Source organism: Papilio machaon, chromosome 20, assembly GCF_912999745.1.
Source record: "Papilio machaon chromosome 20, ilPapMach1.1, whole genome shotgun sequence".
In the NCBI taxonomy this organism is placed as follows: Eukaryota; Metazoa; Arthropoda; class Insecta; order Lepidoptera; family Papilionidae; genus Papilio; species Papilio machaon.
The window spans coordinates 4,790,751-4,808,018 of NC_060005.1; the positions used below are offsets into that span (position 1 = coordinate 4,790,751).

At 31.3% G+C, this 17,268-nt stretch overlaps 4 protein-coding genes across 4 annotated transcripts in view; 2 read left to right on the forward strand and 2 right to left on the reverse strand.

Moving 5' to 3' along the window:
• LOC106717447 (tyrosine-protein phosphatase non-receptor type 9-like) overlaps window positions 1–3,076 on the reverse strand; it is a 46,811-nt gene extending 43,735 nt beyond the window's left edge. The window contains exon 1 of the mRNA XM_045682746.1: window positions 3,024–3,076. Within this exon, the coding sequence (XP_045538702.1) occupies window positions 3,024–3,056 (33 nt within the window). The 5' untranslated portion in view covers window positions 3,057–3,076. The remainder of the gene's footprint in view (window positions 1–3,023) is intronic.
• A 369-nt stretch (window positions 3,077–3,445) lies between these two features.
• LOC106718451 (39S ribosomal protein L23, mitochondrial) lies at window positions 3,446–4,313 on the forward strand. The gene is made up of 3 exons (XM_014512541.2): window positions 3,446–3,563; window positions 3,638–3,917; window positions 4,058–4,313. Exons 1-3 carry the CDS (start codon window positions 3,550–3,552, stop codon window positions 4,214–4,216), a joined length of 453 nt encoding a protein of 150 aa, XP_014368027.1. The 5' UTR covers window positions 3,446–3,549; the 3' UTR covers window positions 4,217–4,313.
• Window positions 4,314–7,727: 3,414 nt separating this feature from the next.
• LOC106718405 (mitochondrial import inner membrane translocase subunit Tim29) lies at window positions 7,728–8,519 on the forward strand. The gene has a single exon (XM_014512480.2). It carries the CDS (start codon window positions 7,836–7,838, stop codon window positions 8,403–8,405), a length of 570 nt encoding a protein of 189 aa, XP_014367966.1. The 5' UTR covers window positions 7,728–7,835; the 3' UTR covers window positions 8,406–8,519.
• A 2,665-nt stretch (window positions 8,520–11,184) lies between these two features.
• On the reverse strand, window positions 11,185–17,196 carry LOC106717426. Its single transcript, XM_045682808.1, has 13 exons — window positions 16,965–17,196; window positions 16,771–16,880; window positions 16,557–16,702; window positions 15,743–15,930; window positions 15,169–15,233; window positions 14,874–15,051; window positions 14,233–14,423; window positions 13,645–13,731; window positions 12,989–13,493; window positions 12,209–12,432; window positions 11,959–12,084; window positions 11,606–11,762; window positions 11,185–11,373 (listed from the first exon to the last, which is right to left on the reverse strand). Exons 1-13 carry the CDS (start codon window positions 17,029–17,031, stop codon window positions 11,285–11,287), a joined length of 2,133 nt encoding a protein of 710 aa, XP_045538764.1. The 5' UTR covers window positions 17,032–17,196; the 3' UTR covers window positions 11,185–11,284.
• Window positions 17,197–17,268: the final 72 nt, after the last annotated feature.

The window sequence follows — 17,268 nt, forward strand, 5'->3', positions numbered from 1 at the left end:
AACTTGGTAAGAGAACGTTGTGATTAAAATTTAAAAGGTTTACCTATTTAACTAATTATAATTTATTTTTAATATTGTAATATGAAATATGTTAGGATAGAAAAGTAACATTATGAGGTTGAGTTCTTTGTAATAGTTATGTAAGTCGGTCGCATTGGACCGGTGGGTATATCGGAATTAATTTGCAATGGCACACGATCCCAGGATGAGTCACGCGACCCGGTTGTTACTTGGAAACGGCGTGGGTCGTACTCGCGTAGCCATCGAATCGCGTGGGCGTTCGCGTATAGGACAAACAAATTTCTAACACCCACTCACTTTCCTTCAACATGACTATGGGTATTTCTTTAAGTTATAATCGAGATATATTAATACTAAATTCAGCGGGATTTCAACACAAAGAAAACCTATAAACGATATTACACTGATCTATATTTGCCAAGAGATCCATCATTAGACTTTTTTTTTACAAGACAAGACACAGACCAGACAATTTATCGAAGACTTGCAATTTTTTATGACTTATTGTTATTAGATATCCGAAGACATTTATAGCAAAACTGGGCTGAAGGTGGCTGAACGCTGACGCTTAGCCTAAATCCCTTTAAGAAACCAAGCTCCGTTTCCCTCCAGAGCGTCGACTCGACTTTACTTATATTACCGGATTTAGTTGTTGCTGAGTTCTTAAGCCGCTTATGCGAACGCTGTCTCTCACACTTACTATACTATACGTTGCCTTACGAACATTTCCGTTGCATTCAATTCAATGCGTAGTTGCAAATCATGACCGTATAATAGACATGAACGGAAGTGACGAAAACAAATAGGGGATATGCGCGCTCCCAATTACTCGTTACTTGTACGTAAACAAAGTTTGAAAGTGCACGGTAGGAACTTTCTTAACTTTGAGTTTGTACAAAAACTTGTAAAAAACATAATCCCAATCTAATTATTTTAGAACAAAATGGCATGTTTGATTCCAAATATTTCATATTTTATATACGATATATTAAAAAAATCTAGTTTCGTTTACTACATGCATACTCCCATTTAAGCGAACTTGATATGCACAATGAATAGACTATTTCTAACAATAAATCTTGCTACAATAATTAACGTAAATAGAAATTGATGAAGACGCGATACAGAGTTGCGGTCCGGAAGTCGACCGACATCGGTCGTCGGCCGGCAGTAATCGATACTTCCTGTTATTTGAAAACTGTTGCACTAAAACATCTACAATAGGAACTAATAATATTGAAGAGATGTCATTCGCGCTTTAACTAAAAGTTGTATTTAAAGGCGGGAAATAATAGATATTTAAAAGTGCTAACAATACTTAACTTTAAAAACACATAGTTAAGTGCTTAGTGACTGTAATGAACATTTTGCAGGAGTGAAATTTTTTTTTAAAGTAGTATTCATAATACTTACAAATAAGTTTTTATATAAAACAGAGCTTAACTGTCTTTATAATAAGCAGATGACTCCAAAAAATTTAATGTATAAATTTAGTTTCAATTTACCTCTGTTTTCTTTAAAGTACCCGCATTATGTATGGAAATAATTTGAAACTATAAAGGGTCAGCTATAGTTTATAATGCTGTGTGGCACTTTTACAAGGCATTAATATTCTCTTTGAATAAGTTTAAAAATCCTCTTAACTCCTCAAACATTCCGCTACCAAAAATTTGATCACAATGTGAATGTTTTAGGAATGCATTTAGGACAAACTTGTAAAAATTGAATATTTTTTTTAGAAAAACAAACTAAAACTGCCCTGAGTTACAATTCCCATCTTACTAATATTATAAATACAAAAGTTTTGATGGATGGATGGATCCATCTATCCATCCATCCTTTACCATACCTTTATCTTTGGAATGCCTGAACGGATCTTGATGAAATTTAGCACAAATGTAGAACATAGTCTGGAAGAACACATAAGATACTAAATAAGTATTTTTTTAATTCCGCGCGGATAGAGTCGCGGGCGATAGCTAGTAGAGTAATAAATCCAAAAGTTACTCAATAAGCAGTAAAATAATCATACAAATATTATAAATGTGAAAGTTTGAATGAATGTTTTTTATTAGGTATTTCCAGAAAGGTGGAATGGATCTTTTTGAAATATAGTATAGATATTGTGGAAGAACACATAGGATACCTATTGTCCCCAAAATATTTATGTTTCTTTTGGGATATGTTTGATTCACACATATATCTATATATATAAAAGAAAGTCGTGTTAGTTACACTATTTATAACTCAAGAACGGCTGAATCGATTTGACTGAAAATTGGTGGGCAGGTAGCTTAGAACCAGGAAACGGACATAGGATAATTTTTACCCCGTTTTCTATTTTTTATTCCGCGCGGACGGAGTCGCGGGTAAGAGCTAGTATTTAATAATTCTGCAATTTTTCAACACATTGAAATTGGGCAGACATAGTCTCGAATAACACATGAAATACTTTTCAGCCTTTTTTAATTCTGCTCAGTCGAAGTCGCGGGCTAAAGCTTTTATTATGAGTGTGAAAAACAAATAAATTATTAAAGTTATTGATATATGAAAATTTCATTTTAGTTTAGTTAGTCTTAAGTTAATTAACCAAAAAACCCCATAATAAATGGTCAGTTATAAGGGAAAACATCGACAAACATAAAGAGAAACTTGACGAGTTTTCCTGTGATAGGTGATAGTTTATAGTCCGGCGGTATTTAATAATCATCTTTACGAATAATTTATCGGATTAATTACAGAGTCGATGAACTAAACTTTGTAAGACTAAGAAATTTAAAATAAACAAATATTTAATCATTATACAAAACATGTTACCAATTCGAAACCAAAACAAACACTGATGACATGGTAAACGACAACACAGTTTGGGAATCATACAAATGAATACAAGAATTATAAAGAGGTAGCAAATTTTCCAGTTTACATTTTAACACTTCAAGGTCAAATAATATTAAACGCATAGTAAAATTTTTAAATTAGTTTATATTATTTCTACTCACCAATTCCTGATCGGGTGACAAGGCCACCGCCATCTTTATAACTAAACTGACATTTTTAAAGTTATTATTACCAGTACAATCGTAACATCTCATGTTGTCATGTCACGATTATTTTAGTTCTATTTTTTATATTTTATTAAAAAATATTATGGAAAATAGCATTGAAGCAAACCGTATCCTAAAAAAGCAAATTTTTAGCAAAATGTTTATTCCACCTGTTCTTTAGATATATAAATCACTTATAATATCAATAATAAATCACTGCGCATGCAATTGGGTTATTAATTAATATTATTGTGCTTATGAAGACTAAGAATTTTTGAATGTTCCTAATCCTTACGTATATTTTACTCGTTCAAAAAGTAACTAAAACATAACGTAAAATACTAAACTGTACTGTCATATGTCACTGTCAAAAGAAATCTAACAATCAGTTTAGGTTATGTATCAATATTTTCATTCTACTAGTTACTTCGGAACTAAAATACCTGTGTATACATTTTAAAATTCAAGCTGTGTACTAATCATGTCGACACGATGGTAAGTTATACTTATACCGTAAACATTAAGGTTTTGGGAATTCGTATATTAATATTTTATTTTTACATACCTAGGTATCCCATTTATCAGAGAGGGAATCCTCAACTACGAGTATTTTTACCTAACTTTTGGATGAAATTGGTACGCCCTTATCCAAAGCAACTTCCAAACGTTGTACAGTTTCATTGCTCAATGGAAATGACAAAATTTGACATAAAAAATTATTTAGAAAAGATCTACAATATTCCCATTGTAGATGTGAGGACTAACATTAAAGTAGGAAAATTCCGTAAAGATTATGGCAAAGGATACATTGTAAAAGATGACGACATAAAATGTGCCTACATTGTTTTAGTAAGTGTTCCTTTAAATTATTTATTTATTTACTATACTACAGCATCACACAAATTTTGATTACTAATTTTAAAATACATGATAATGAGTATTATCACACTTATTCTTTTCTTTTTTAATAAATAAATTATATCTTTCAGCCAAAAGATATGACATTCAAATATCCCGATCTATTTGAAGGTCTAAAGAAAGAGGATGAAGAGAGTATGAAGTCTTTAGACGAAGCCAAAAAGAGTTTCAATGACTACTTAGAGAAAAATAAAGAAAGAACAGATGTCCCTAGCTGGTTTTCTATTTAAAGTTGTTTAGTCAGTACTTTTTGTTCATTAGAATATTTAACAGTAATTGTACAATGTAAGTGTATATTAGTAAAATTAAAAAAAGTTATTGTGATAACTTTTGTTTAATTTCGTTCATTGTTTTGAGAGTCTCATTATTAGTGACATAAAATTGGTTAACATGTTCATATAATAAAAGTGGTGTGATGTGCTCAGTTTGCATTTAATATAATGCAAATATGATCATTCAAATTATGATATCATCACAAACACTCACCAAAATTAAGGGTACATGATATAATGGAAAAGATGAAACAAATCTGCAAGCACAAAATTTACATACCCACAAATATATAACTAGGTGAAATTTCTCGAAAAGTAGTAAAAAAATCCTTGTTTATGTAATGTGAATCAGTCGGTATATAAATAAAAATATTGGTGACGTGAGAGTACTTTACAGTTAATGGAAATAAATTTATAATGCAATATCAGATGCATTTTTTATTCCATTGCATATGACAATTTTTTAATATTAAAACTAAATACAGTTATAAAATTTAAATGAAAACAACATACGTCTTTAAACTTATTCAACTGGAAAGTGAATTACTGAGGAGCACCACCTAGAAATAATTATAAACAATCATCTGATAAAATAAAACAGTGTTCAATATCTGTGTCAATACTAAACATGATTTTTGTTAACACTGGTACAGTATGTATAACAAAAATTCACATAAAAACTTCTTTCATTGGTTATAATTATAACTATCCTAAAATATAAAACAATCAACAAATGCAATCAATGCTTCTTACTATAAAAAAAATTACTTACATTTAAATTAAATTTAAATGTAACAAATCAACAAAAAGTCTTCTTCACAAGCCTTATTCTTCAAAATGTTGTTTACTTTTATTATAAAAGTAACAATATTTTAAAAAAATTTTAGCTCAAAACTTAAAATTACTTTTTTTCTATATACAAGGGTAAACATAAATAGACGAGATAATGCATGTATCTCATTAGTTTGATGAGGTTGAAACTTCATCCAAAAACACAGAGGAATGGCAGCGAGGACATTCCGATATGTCCAACAAAAAAGTCACCTGAAACAAAAGAAAGTAATCATTATTAGAGCAGCTTTGTAATTAACGAGATTAAAAAACTCACACTAACAAAATCTCTCAATATGCCATCCATAGCTACTCTCGATTTCATGCAATCTTAGTAATTATCTAAAAATAGGGTAATTATCATCAGGGATGTCAAAATATTAAAAATACACTACCCATGGTCATTTTGTTTGATAGTTACTATTTTGAGTACCTAAACCATTTAATGTTTACTAATTATTTCTAAAGTTTATGTGGCAATTTGCTTATATGAATATAACTATAATAGTACACTTTTTATTGATGTCTAGACTGTTATATGATGTATTCATCAATTCAAAGACCTATATTATTTCTGCAATAGGTACTATGCAGTAAATAAATTGTTGTAAAATTCCTAGTCAAAAGGTAACAAGTATAATAGTGGTATCAATGATTGTTAAAATTGAACTGAATAATGGTGGTTTGAACTTGTAGGCCCATCTCCAGTTGAATGTCATGTCATAGAAACATATCTGAAAACTGTACATTTCTTACATATAATATTCACTAAAGCAAATTTTTGGAAACCAATATATCTAGTTGTCACGAAAAAAGATTCTTTTGGTACAATGTAAAATGATATATTCCTTTAAAACAAAATATTCCTTTAAAATATGAAGATTATAGTTAAAAGATTAATGTGTTACGAGAACTAAGTGACGTACTAGAAGTAAACAAAAATTGACTCGGTTGACACTAGAAAATGGGGGATGAATTTCTGATTTCTATTGTGATTTTATTAATCCGTAACTTACTCGCGGATGCTGCTCGCATTTTAGACGAATACGTCCATTACAATAATAACCGCATGCGCGACAAAACACCATTGTTTTATCTCTGCGACAAGAACATTTCCTCGTATATACATCGGTTATTTGAGGAACACCGCGTCCAGAGCGTTTTGAAGGTTTTAAAATTTTGCCTGCCGCTGCAGCCACCACCGGCGTAATCGTCGATTCCATTTTTGTCCAAAAATGCAAAGAATCCTCTGAAATCGCTTGAATTTTTCTGCGTATTGAAATTGGAATTTGTCTACTGCTTTTGAAACAAAGAATCAAGATTTTTGGCGGGTAGCATTAGAAATCAGTGTCACCAGATGAATGTTTTAAATCTCCTTTATTGTAATGTTATTGGCAACAAAAGTCTTAACTCATAAAATTATAATGACTATCCTTGATATTTGCAAATCTTCTATCATTTCTTTTTTATTGATTCCAAATTTTTCTTTATAAATTATTTATTACTTGATTGATACCACATCTCTCGGTTCTTCCACGAATTTGTAGTTATAGTTGCCAGATGCTAAAGAAATTTCCTTAAAGTTTAAACAATATTATGATTATTCTAAAAATGCAATTAAAACATAATGATCACAAATAATAATTTGCTTCCTGGCAAGCTGAGAGCTGAGATACTCAAACACTTTTCAATGAATTAAATTTGATTTAATGAGATAGCTAAACTAGACCCTAACGACCTTGTAATATTCACATAACATGTAACAGTGTTCCATTAAATAATTTAATCATTACATTTTTATCTCATAATCTCGCATGTTTATAGCTGCAGGAAGTGTATTGTCTGCCAAAGAATTTTATTGCGTGTGGTTGCATGCGATACGCTATTTAAAAGCAGAAAAGTTTGCGCAATAAAATAATTTCAGTGCAACTTTATATTGATAATGAAACCACATATATTTTTTGTATTTCTTTCTCTTTATTTTGCGGCAGCTTTCTGTGAAGAGAAAGCCACTCTAAGAAATTATGATAAAACAATGGATTATCATCAGGTTTTGAGACGTGTAAGTATAACACCCATGTGTATGTATGTCTACATATTTATTTGTGTTGTTTCGCTAATTTAGCATATTTTAATAAGGTGGCAGCTTGCTCGTTTGCCACCATCTATTATAAAAATCCTGCAAATTATTATCAACAGTTAACATTTGGTAATATTGAATTAAGTATTTTCTTCTAGACTTCTAATGATAAACAATGTTTCATTTTTAGATCGCTAGACAATTGCCTCCTCCACCAGGAATGCCACCATACGACATACCTCCAATACCAAATATGAAAGCATTTGAGTCTACCCGTTTACGACGTGCAGCTAAGGGAGTAGGGGGTTTTATGCCAAACAGAAAAGGTTAATCACATGTCATAAGCTCATACTGCAACTACAGACCGTTTAATTGTTAACGCCGGCGTCATTTTCACAACTGTAATATTTTAATAAATCATTAAGCAAGTTTTATCTTTAATTTCGAAATTGTGCTTGAAATTGTTTTAGTGCATGAAACTGAACACTTCGTATTTGTCAAATGGAAAGTCGTATTTCTCATAAATGTCAACTTCAAGTAATTATTGTCTGAGATAGAGGTTATGTGTTATTATATCTCAAGAAATGTTTATTTAGATATTTAAAGCTTCGTTGGTATCATTTGCATGATTTTATAACAAAATAAGTTAACTGAATACAACACATAATGTTGCGAAACATTACAAAAACTTCGAATACTATAGGAAAGCTGAATCCTGCCAAAATTAAGTTTCCAGAAAAGTTGAAAGGAACAATACTCGAGAAATGGGCCGATTATTGGAAAAATTTATTTATTGATTATCGACAAATGTTACAAGACCTAAGAAGTGATATACAAGATCAACCCAGAAAAGCTTTTATATGGGCGACTGGTCTTACAACTTTATATGGCCTTGTTCGGAATAACCCTAGCGAAGCAGATTTTAGGGATAACTTGAAATGTATTACCAACGACGTAATTTTAGTGAGCGAGGAATGTGTAAATCCTAAATCTATAGAGCATTTACGTTTTATAGAAAGATGTTACAATGAAGGAGTGGTGCATTATAGAAATTTTGGCATAGCTTCAGTAATATATATTTCTGAAATAAATGATGGATGTGACATATACAAATCGCAATGCCAGTACCTAAAGCCTACATTCTTTAGTTTTCCTTCAAGAGTTATTGACATAGGTATGCTTGGAAGATGGTGGAATATTTATATAAAAACTACAAATTACGATGTCAACATATAATGTACCTCATACTTGTATAATTATGAATGTGTAAATTAACACTTGTTAATAGTTTCATTTGATAGATGTAAATAATAAAAATTTACAGAAATTTTAGAACTATTTGTACTCATAATCCATTCAGCAGTTGAAAATGCTATTTTTTGATGTAGAAATTCTAATATATAATAGAGATTGTTGCATTATGGGCTATATGTTTACTAATGGAAATGGGAGAATTGTTTGGTACTTAAAAATGGAGACTCCATTTATTAATTTTGTCAGACATTTCAGATTTTCTTCTATTATCCTTAAACATATTTTCCATTTTTGAATATGACATAAAAGGGATAAGACAATGAAATAAAATATGTTATTGAGGAGTGTTTATATTTTGTTTCTTACTAGTGATGTTACAATAATTAAATGTATAAAAACTAAGAGCATTTTACAAAACATTTCATGCATGAAGTCTAATACTAAAACACAAATCCTATGAACATAAATCACCACAAAGTGAAACCCCCAAAATATATAATTAAATATATTGTATATTCCTTTTATAAACACTTATAACATTCAACATTAATTCAGATGTGAAATTTAAAAAGTTTTTTTATTAACATTAAATAAAAAACGCAACTACAGGAGTCAAATGAAATATCACAAGACAGAAAAACAAACATATTCTAACATCAATTGTTCCTTTTTATTTTCAAATAGTAATAAAAGAATGTTTTATTGAAATTAATTTATTAGAAAAAATAGTGCAAGAACTTCTAAGCTTTAAAAAAATAAAATTACCTAAGACTGTTTCAATCCGCCTCAAAAATGGGCGCGATTTAAACAAAAGTTCCAGTTCATTCGCAAACAAACAATAATACAATTCTGCACTTTAAAAAAACATTTAGAAAAAAAATATATAAAGCCATTGATTTCTTAAATATGTCCACAAAACAAAATCACTTCCTACCAAAAAATATAAAATCAACACATGTTGATTACAATGCATTAAGAATAATATAATAACGAACAAAAAATAACTACATCAATGTTAAATATTAAGTGAAATAAAAAATTCTAAACTAAAAGTACTCATCGAAACTCCGAATTACTTTAAAATTATAACAAATTAATTGTATGTGGAGTCGACCGTGGCATACTCGAGAACTAAACGCTAACAATATGGTCCAGCCTTTACTCAAAACAGATAAATCAAAAAAGAAAATAAAACTACTTATATTATGCCAACCATAGCAAATAGGGGGGGGGGGGGTGATCATTTTCTTTCGTTGATAAAATCCGCACATTTATATTATTCACAATCATAACACACAAAAGGTAATTTTTAAAAGATGAAATCGTCCCATTATTAAAAACATGTTATATTTTGCAAGTTAAACTAAACTTGCAATATTTTTTCCTTGAATATTAAATTAAAAGTTTTCAACAACATATATCACAAAAAAGATTATTGAGTTTGCGTATAATATTTTTTATCACTAAAAAAAAAAACATTTTGAAAGATGGGAAATATTTTTTAAAATCACACACCATTTTGTAGACACCTTTATAAAAGGTAAATGTCTTAAGATCAAAAAGTAAGAAACAATGTACAAGTACAAAGGTTTGAATTATTAATAAAACATGAAAATATATATAAAATATTATTACAATATGGCAGAGAGATTCAAACTATACTTAAAGACTTTATCAAATTAAAAAAAAACAGTAATTAATTTATAATTTTCGTATTCTACCCAATCATTTTCACTACACTGACTCTTGTATTAATACATATTGTAATATTTTACATTATATTCAAGAAAACAGAGCCTCCTACCTTTCGATTCAATATAAAGACTAAATTAACTGTGTAATGTCAAATTGCCTACATGGCGGCCATATTGATATTTGACTTTTTTAGTTATTTCATTAAAACTGAAAGATAAAGTGATGTAAAATTAGAATAACTTATGTAGTTAAAAGAGTAAAAGTGTTTTATCAGAAATATTATGGAATTTAAAACTTTTATTATAAATTGTGGTTTATATTTTAATTTTAGCATTTTGTTTAGAAACCAGTGTACATTAATACAAGTGTCATTGAAATGAAATTCTATGGGTTACAAATCATAGTTTGAACATATTAAAAAATACTTTAAAATAATAAACAATTACACTAACAGGGTTACGTAATAGCTACCATTCCAACCATCACAATGAAAACAATATGAAATCAGGATACTGGAATAATTTATACTATCACAATATTTGTCAGACTTTGCTTATAGGATACAGAGTGAAACTTTTATATAATATATATATGTAATATGTAGATGGAACCTATATATAAGGGCCAAAGTAACAAATTAATGATTTTTACTTGTGTTAAAAGCTATCTCTTAATTTAAACAACATGCACTAAACAAAATAAATATTTGCTGAAGTAAAAGGGCCTAATTTTCTTATATGCTTGAAACTTTAACTCCTGAAAAGTTGTTAATTTGCACATTGACCCTTATTCATAGGAGCCATCAATGTAATGATAAATATTGACTAAAACCCAATTAAATATATAATTACAGCAAACATTACATCACAGATAACAACCAACCTACTATAAAACAACTATAAATACCTGAAAGGGATATTTATTATATTTACGATACAGGAAATATTTATATTTAAACACACCAATTTTTTTTATATACTTAATTAAAATGTACATGATAACAGAAATTCAAGAAATTAAAATTTACATGGAAACAGTTATTTTAAACTAAAAAATTAGGTCTCTTTCACTGTTGGTAGTTTGAAAAAAAAAACAATTAGAGCTATTAGTAATAAAATGCACGAGCGCTGTCATTGTGGGACGAGACGCTGAGGTCAAGGTGGTTTTCACAACAGCAGTAGGTTGGGAACATGTATTCCCATATCTACCATATTTGCATAGTCCTCCAGATCGTAATTATCCATGTAAGGGTCATCTGTCCAAATAAAAATTATTATTTAACCAAAGTAATACCTGCAGATAACATGTTTCACACAAGACAACTTGATTACACACTAGTAAGAAAATTAAATTCGCTTCCCATTTAAGATCGTGTACATTCAGCACTGTCATCATTAGTTATAATTTAGCATGTATGTTGCTACATCAAGTTTTCAATCTTATTAAATTGTGTGGTTTAAATCACTGAAATGTGTGAGAATACTAACCTCCAAGGAAATCATCGAGGTCTTCAGGCTCGTACAGATCATCAAAAGAGTCATCGGAGCTGTCATCGAAGATGCGATCAACAAAGTCCGGTCTGAGGTGCGGGTTGCTGCGGTCCTCGTCCACGTTCACAGCCAGCAGACGGTGGGTCGGCAACTCCTTGATACACAAATATCACTCAGTCAGCTCATGTATCTATCCGCTGAGTGGCTCGGAGTCTACACTAAGATACAAGTGGGTAGCCCTTAGACAACCATGCTGGCCCAATGAGGATTTGTTTGCCGACTTCTTTCTTTATTTCTACTAGTCACTTTTAACTTAAGCCACTTGCTCCTCATCTTCATTAAACACTTACCCCGACTTGAGCAGCAGGTGTGCTGGCAAGCCTGAGCATGATAGACCTCGGCCTTGTCTCCAATGCCTTGACTGCTGCTTCCACAACTTGTTCTGACACACCATCACAGCCACATGCGTCTATTTCCTATGAAAAAATACAAGTATTTAATAAAATTGGCGTTTTTAATTCATTGCATAAAAGCTTTTATGAACATACTAGCTTACTGTACACCGAGTTTGTGTAACAAAAGGAAGGATTTTCTCCTTACCTCTAGAAGATGACACTGTGCGAGGCACTGGGAGAAAGGCTGGGCGGATAACGCGGGGTTACCGCGTGCTATGAGCGTAGTCAACGCGGGCAGTGTGGCAGCGAGTGCGAGCCCCGTGTCACTCAGCAGTGCTAAGTATGACACGTCGATGTGCCGCAGCCGCTTGCATGACTTGAACACTGCGGATAGACCCTCGTCGCCCACACCCTTCACGGGGTAACCACCTGACGAACGGTACATAAGCATCTTTAAAATTACATATTATTGTTGAGTTAGTCCATCTATTCCCCCAAACTATACATCATCAGCTCACTACTCGTCTACTCGTCCCCACTGAGGGGCTCGGAGCCTACCCCAAGTTAGGGGTGACTAGACCATAGTCAACCACGCTGGCTAAGTGCAAGTTGACTTCACACATGTCATTGAATTTCTTCTCAGATATGTGTAGGTTGCATCTCGATGTTTTCCTTCACCTATATATTCCCCTAAACTATATGAACTTTGACCCCTATGAAAATTTTACATTCTGTAATATTTTGATATGTTGTCATGAATACTATTCTAAGTAAAATTTTTATTGTTTTATGTTTTTTTTTTAACGTAAAATCTGTTTATTTTAAGCAATCATATCTCACACTACTACATCCAAAATAGTTAAGCAAAACCTCTTTTTGAACATAAGCAAACCTGTGAATGGGCAGATCCATTTTGAGTATAAACTTAAATTACTTTTAAAATAAACTAACACTTTAAAATTATAATAGAAGTGTAAATACATACTAATATGGTGGATATGTTTCTGTGAGTTACAACTTGAAACATAAAGAGCCGTCAGCTTGAGGCAGGAGCGAGCAACTTGCTTCAGAACAGAATTCGTCATATAGACATTTCTGGTCAAATTCAAAATCTTCAACTCCTTTAAATTATCAAGAGCTTCACAGAACGAATCGTTATCATAAGGTTTTACATAAACATCCCCCGATGTGTATTCACTTAGTGATAATTCTTCCAATCTGGGTAGTTTCTTTAATATTAACGGTACAATCTTCAACATAGTGACGGGACAAACATCTAATTTAAGTGTAGTAAGGTTAGGCATTGAATCAATTGCTGCAGTGATAACGGCACCTTGGAGACTACAGCAGTTATAAAACGATAGAGTATTCAATTTACGTATATTTGAACCGTTGAGAAATAATCCCGTTACATGGGTGTTATTCGCAACAGTCAAATGTTCTATTGGGGAATCACTTTTCACTATCTGTACGAGACTCGAATCAGTAAGCTGTAAAAAGAGAGGCAAAATTTAATAAAACATGATAATAGTATAAGCATTTTTTATTCCACTGTTTGCTTTTTAACAATTATTAGTATACAAGTTATTCTCAAATTATAACCACATGTCATTCTTTATTCATTATTATAGTAATGCCTACCTTATTGCATGAAACAAAAATAAGCCTCTTCAAATTTTTACATCCATAAACTAATGGGTTCCAATTTTTCGTATGCATTCCAACAACCTGTAAAATAGTTTTATTATTATTATTTAATTATATACAATTTCTCAACACTTTATAAGGCCTAGTATGTTTTATCAAATATCTTAGCAACTCATGATAAATCTATATATATAAAAAAGAAAATCGTGTTAGTCTATTTATAACTCAAGAACAGCTGAATCGATTTGACTGAAAATTGGTGGGCAGGTAGCTTAGAACCAGGAAACGGACATAGGATAATTTTTACCCCGTTTTTTATTTTTTATTCCGCGCGGACGGAGTCGCGGGTAAAAGCTAGTAATGAATATTAAATTATTCAAACTTTCGTGAGACATTATAATTAACTAATATAGGAACGGCTTAAACACTCACATACATATGTCCGGTGTCGGCACAGCCTCGAGCCCACTAGTCGGTGCCGACACCGGACATATGTACGTGAGTATTTTAGCCGTTCCTATATTATTTAATAATAATGAATAGAAAATGGTTGAATTCAAAAGTATATATGATTTTGGTTACCTTTAGTTCTTCGAGATTGGGACAGAATTTGCCGACAATGTGCGCAGTGCGGTCATTCAGAGCGGACCAGTTGTGATCAATGTGCAATCGCACTAGCGAACCGCCCACTCTCTGAAGCACACGTCGCAATACAGCAGTGGTTAAAGTAACAGGTATATGTTGCCACCATGAGGTTTTATACACGCGGATACCTGAAAAATTACTAGTTATTACTTAAACACATTCAATGCTACTATGATTCCCACAAAGTAAACAAAACTCTCAATGCAAGTTAGTGGCTAATTTTTTTTTAATTAATTTTTTTACAAAAATAAACAAAAATACACAAGAAAAACAAAATAACTATATAAATAACAAAATAACTTCCAAATAGAATTAGAAATAGAATATAATAATTAAATATTATCATTTATAATATTAGAAATCTTACTAAAATTATAAGTGCAAATGTTTAGATGTATAGATGGATGGATGTTTGTTTGAAGGTATCTTTGTAAAGGCTCAATGAATCTTGCTAAAATTTGGCATAGATGTAGAAAAATAAAGCAGTCTGAAAGAACACATTGGCTACCAATAAAGTTTATTTTATAATTCCGCGCAGATGGAGTCGCGGGCGACGGCTAGTATTTTATAAAACTCACCAACAATGTATTCCTGGACTACCATTTGCCATCTCTTGCTGACTCTCTCAGAGCGAATGAGATCTCTTAGTGGGATATAGCTCATGATGTGCGACAAACAATCCGGATTGAGTACATCTAGTATTCCGTAACCTTCCATAATATTATTATCTTCCACAACCTCTTCGACATCATCCACCTATATTAAAAACATTGTTTGATAAGAGTGTCCATTTGGTAACAAAGTAAAGAGAGGTATTAAGGGAATGTAATCCCTTGAAAGTAAAGATGTTTGAATATATACGACTTGACTTACAATTGGTATATTGATTTCATCATTTTTCACTTCTGCATTTGTATCTACAACTGGTGCAGGATTTTCTAGAAATAAATAATATTATTAAAAAAAATTAATTACAAATACAGACATTTCAAGAAATTTCCATACTAAATGTTAAAAAATACTGCTGTAAATCTGTTGTAATATAACCTCCTTCTTATTGAAGTCGGCTAATTATAAAAAAATACAGAAATACCCATTTTATGAATGTGTTTATAAGAGGAAGTTTGAAAGTAGCGCCAGTTATCAAGAAATTGAGGAGCAGAAGGTTAGCGTGAACATGTTATGCGGAGGGATGATGATCATATAAACAAAAAAGTAAAGAGATTGAATGTGGATGGCTATAAAGGTAGAGGAAGACCAAAGAAAGTATGGATAGATATGCGTAAGAAGGGGGTAAATTCAGATATGACGGCTGATAGTGATGTATGGAGGAGTAGTACATACTGTGCCAACCCTCCATAGGGATAAGGGCAGGTTGATGACACAAATACCCATTTTAAAAGGACTTATCGGCATTTAGTATATAAAACATATAAACTATAAAAACCTATGTCTTGCTGCTCTACTTGTTCCACCGCTGGTACAGGTGGTGGTATTTCTTCACCTCTCTGGCCGTTTGGCCGCCACTGCACTCGACCATCAGCATCTTCTGCCGGTTGATGCCAACTGTCAGCGGGCGAAATTCTCAAACTACGACCTCGGAGTGTCTTTTCATGATATGGTGCTTGTAGGGCTCTGTAATTGTATTTTGTGAAAATATATAGTTACGTAGTGAGTTTAGAATTGTATATGATTTATCAACAAGTCATAAAAAAAAAAACAGATATTATTAATACATAAATATCATTTACAATTCAATACGTAATTTAATTAATTGTTACTGGTTTTGATATGGAAATACTGGTATGGAGATATGCAGGTAGGAATAAATTTTATTTTTCTATGCTACCTCAAAGTTCCTTATTTTTTTTTTATGAAATATGTTCTATTTTAATTTTTACTATAAATAATGTTACTGGATTAAGGCAAATGGTACACATTTTATTGCATTTAACTTATGTTCCCAATATTTTAAAACACCACTCAGTGCACTGGAGTTTTTATAAAAACTTGGTTTATTGGTTAAACTTGTGAATAAAAATTTTGAGAAAAAAAAAATTAACATATGTAACAATTTTTGTAGTCAACTAACAATACTTGAGGGAACAAAGGAATAGCAAAAATCTATAATGTTATACTGTGCAGCGAATTATTTGTATACTTTTTTAAATTGGACTACAAATACTGAATGTGTTGCATTTTATAAGTGTCATGTCATGTGTTTATTGTTAACACAAAGGAATGTTCAAAGGTTAACTTACTTGTGTGCATCTGCTGGGTTACTAAAAGTGACAAAAGCATAAGTAGGTGTCGGCGTTCTATTTGGTCCTTTATCACCCATTCTTAGCCAACAGCTCTTTATAAAACCATATTGTGCAAATACACCAAAAAGTTCAGTTCGCGTAGTCTGAAAAACATCGAAATAATTACTAAAAACATAAAGACAACACCGAAATAATTATGTTAAATACATACTTCAGGTGGTAAGTTGGTGACATAAATTTTCCTGATAGGTATACCATCCTCTGTATGTGTTGGTACACTTCGTATGCCATACGCCCCTTCAAAATTCGAACTGAAGGCGACTGAAATTGTTGCATTTAAAATTAATAATTTCATACAAGTAAAATAATAGCACGTACAATAAAATAGACATTAAAAATACATACAGAGCTCTCGACTAACGACGTGCAAAAATTCATGGTCGACCCCATCATCATCAACGTCGAAGTACATTGCGACAAAAAAATAAGCAGCAATTGATACACCAAATATTAATTACTTCTAATGGCAGTACATGACAGCATTACATTCGAAGAAATGAAACACAGAAAATTTCAAGAAAATTCTTAACATAAAATTGATATTTAGCAAATGCAATCAACATACAACGGTCGTACTTTTTCAATGTTACCATAATGTCTCAATCGACTCGATGATCAAGCAAACAGTTAAACTTGTTTTATTTATATT

What these genes read in the sequence shown, in the direction of transcription:
- LOC106717426 (XM_045682808.1), bottom strand. Translation starts at nt 17,031, where the DNA reads ATGTACTTCGACGTTGATGATGATGGGGTCGACCATGAATTTTTGCAC. An exon ending in TCACCAACTTACCACCTGAA is followed by an intron (nt 16,703 to 16,770) that starts GTATGTATTTAA and finishes GATGTTTTTCAG; the next exon opens with ACTACGCGAACTGAACTTTT. An exon ending in CCAATCTCGAAGAACTAAAG is followed by an intron (nt 13,732 to 14,232) that starts GTAACCAAAATC and finishes ACTATTTTACAG; the next exon opens with GTTGTTGGAATGCATACGAA.
- LOC106718405 (XM_014512480.2), top strand. Translation starts at nt 7,836, where the DNA reads ATGTTGCGAAACATTACAAAAACTTCGAATACTATAGGAAAGCTGAAT.
- LOC106718451 (XM_014512541.2), top strand. An exon ending in AATGTGCCTACATTGTTTTA is followed by an intron (nt 3,918 to 4,057) that starts GTAAGTGTTCCT and finishes TATATCTTTCAG; the next exon opens with CCAAAAGATATGACATTCAA.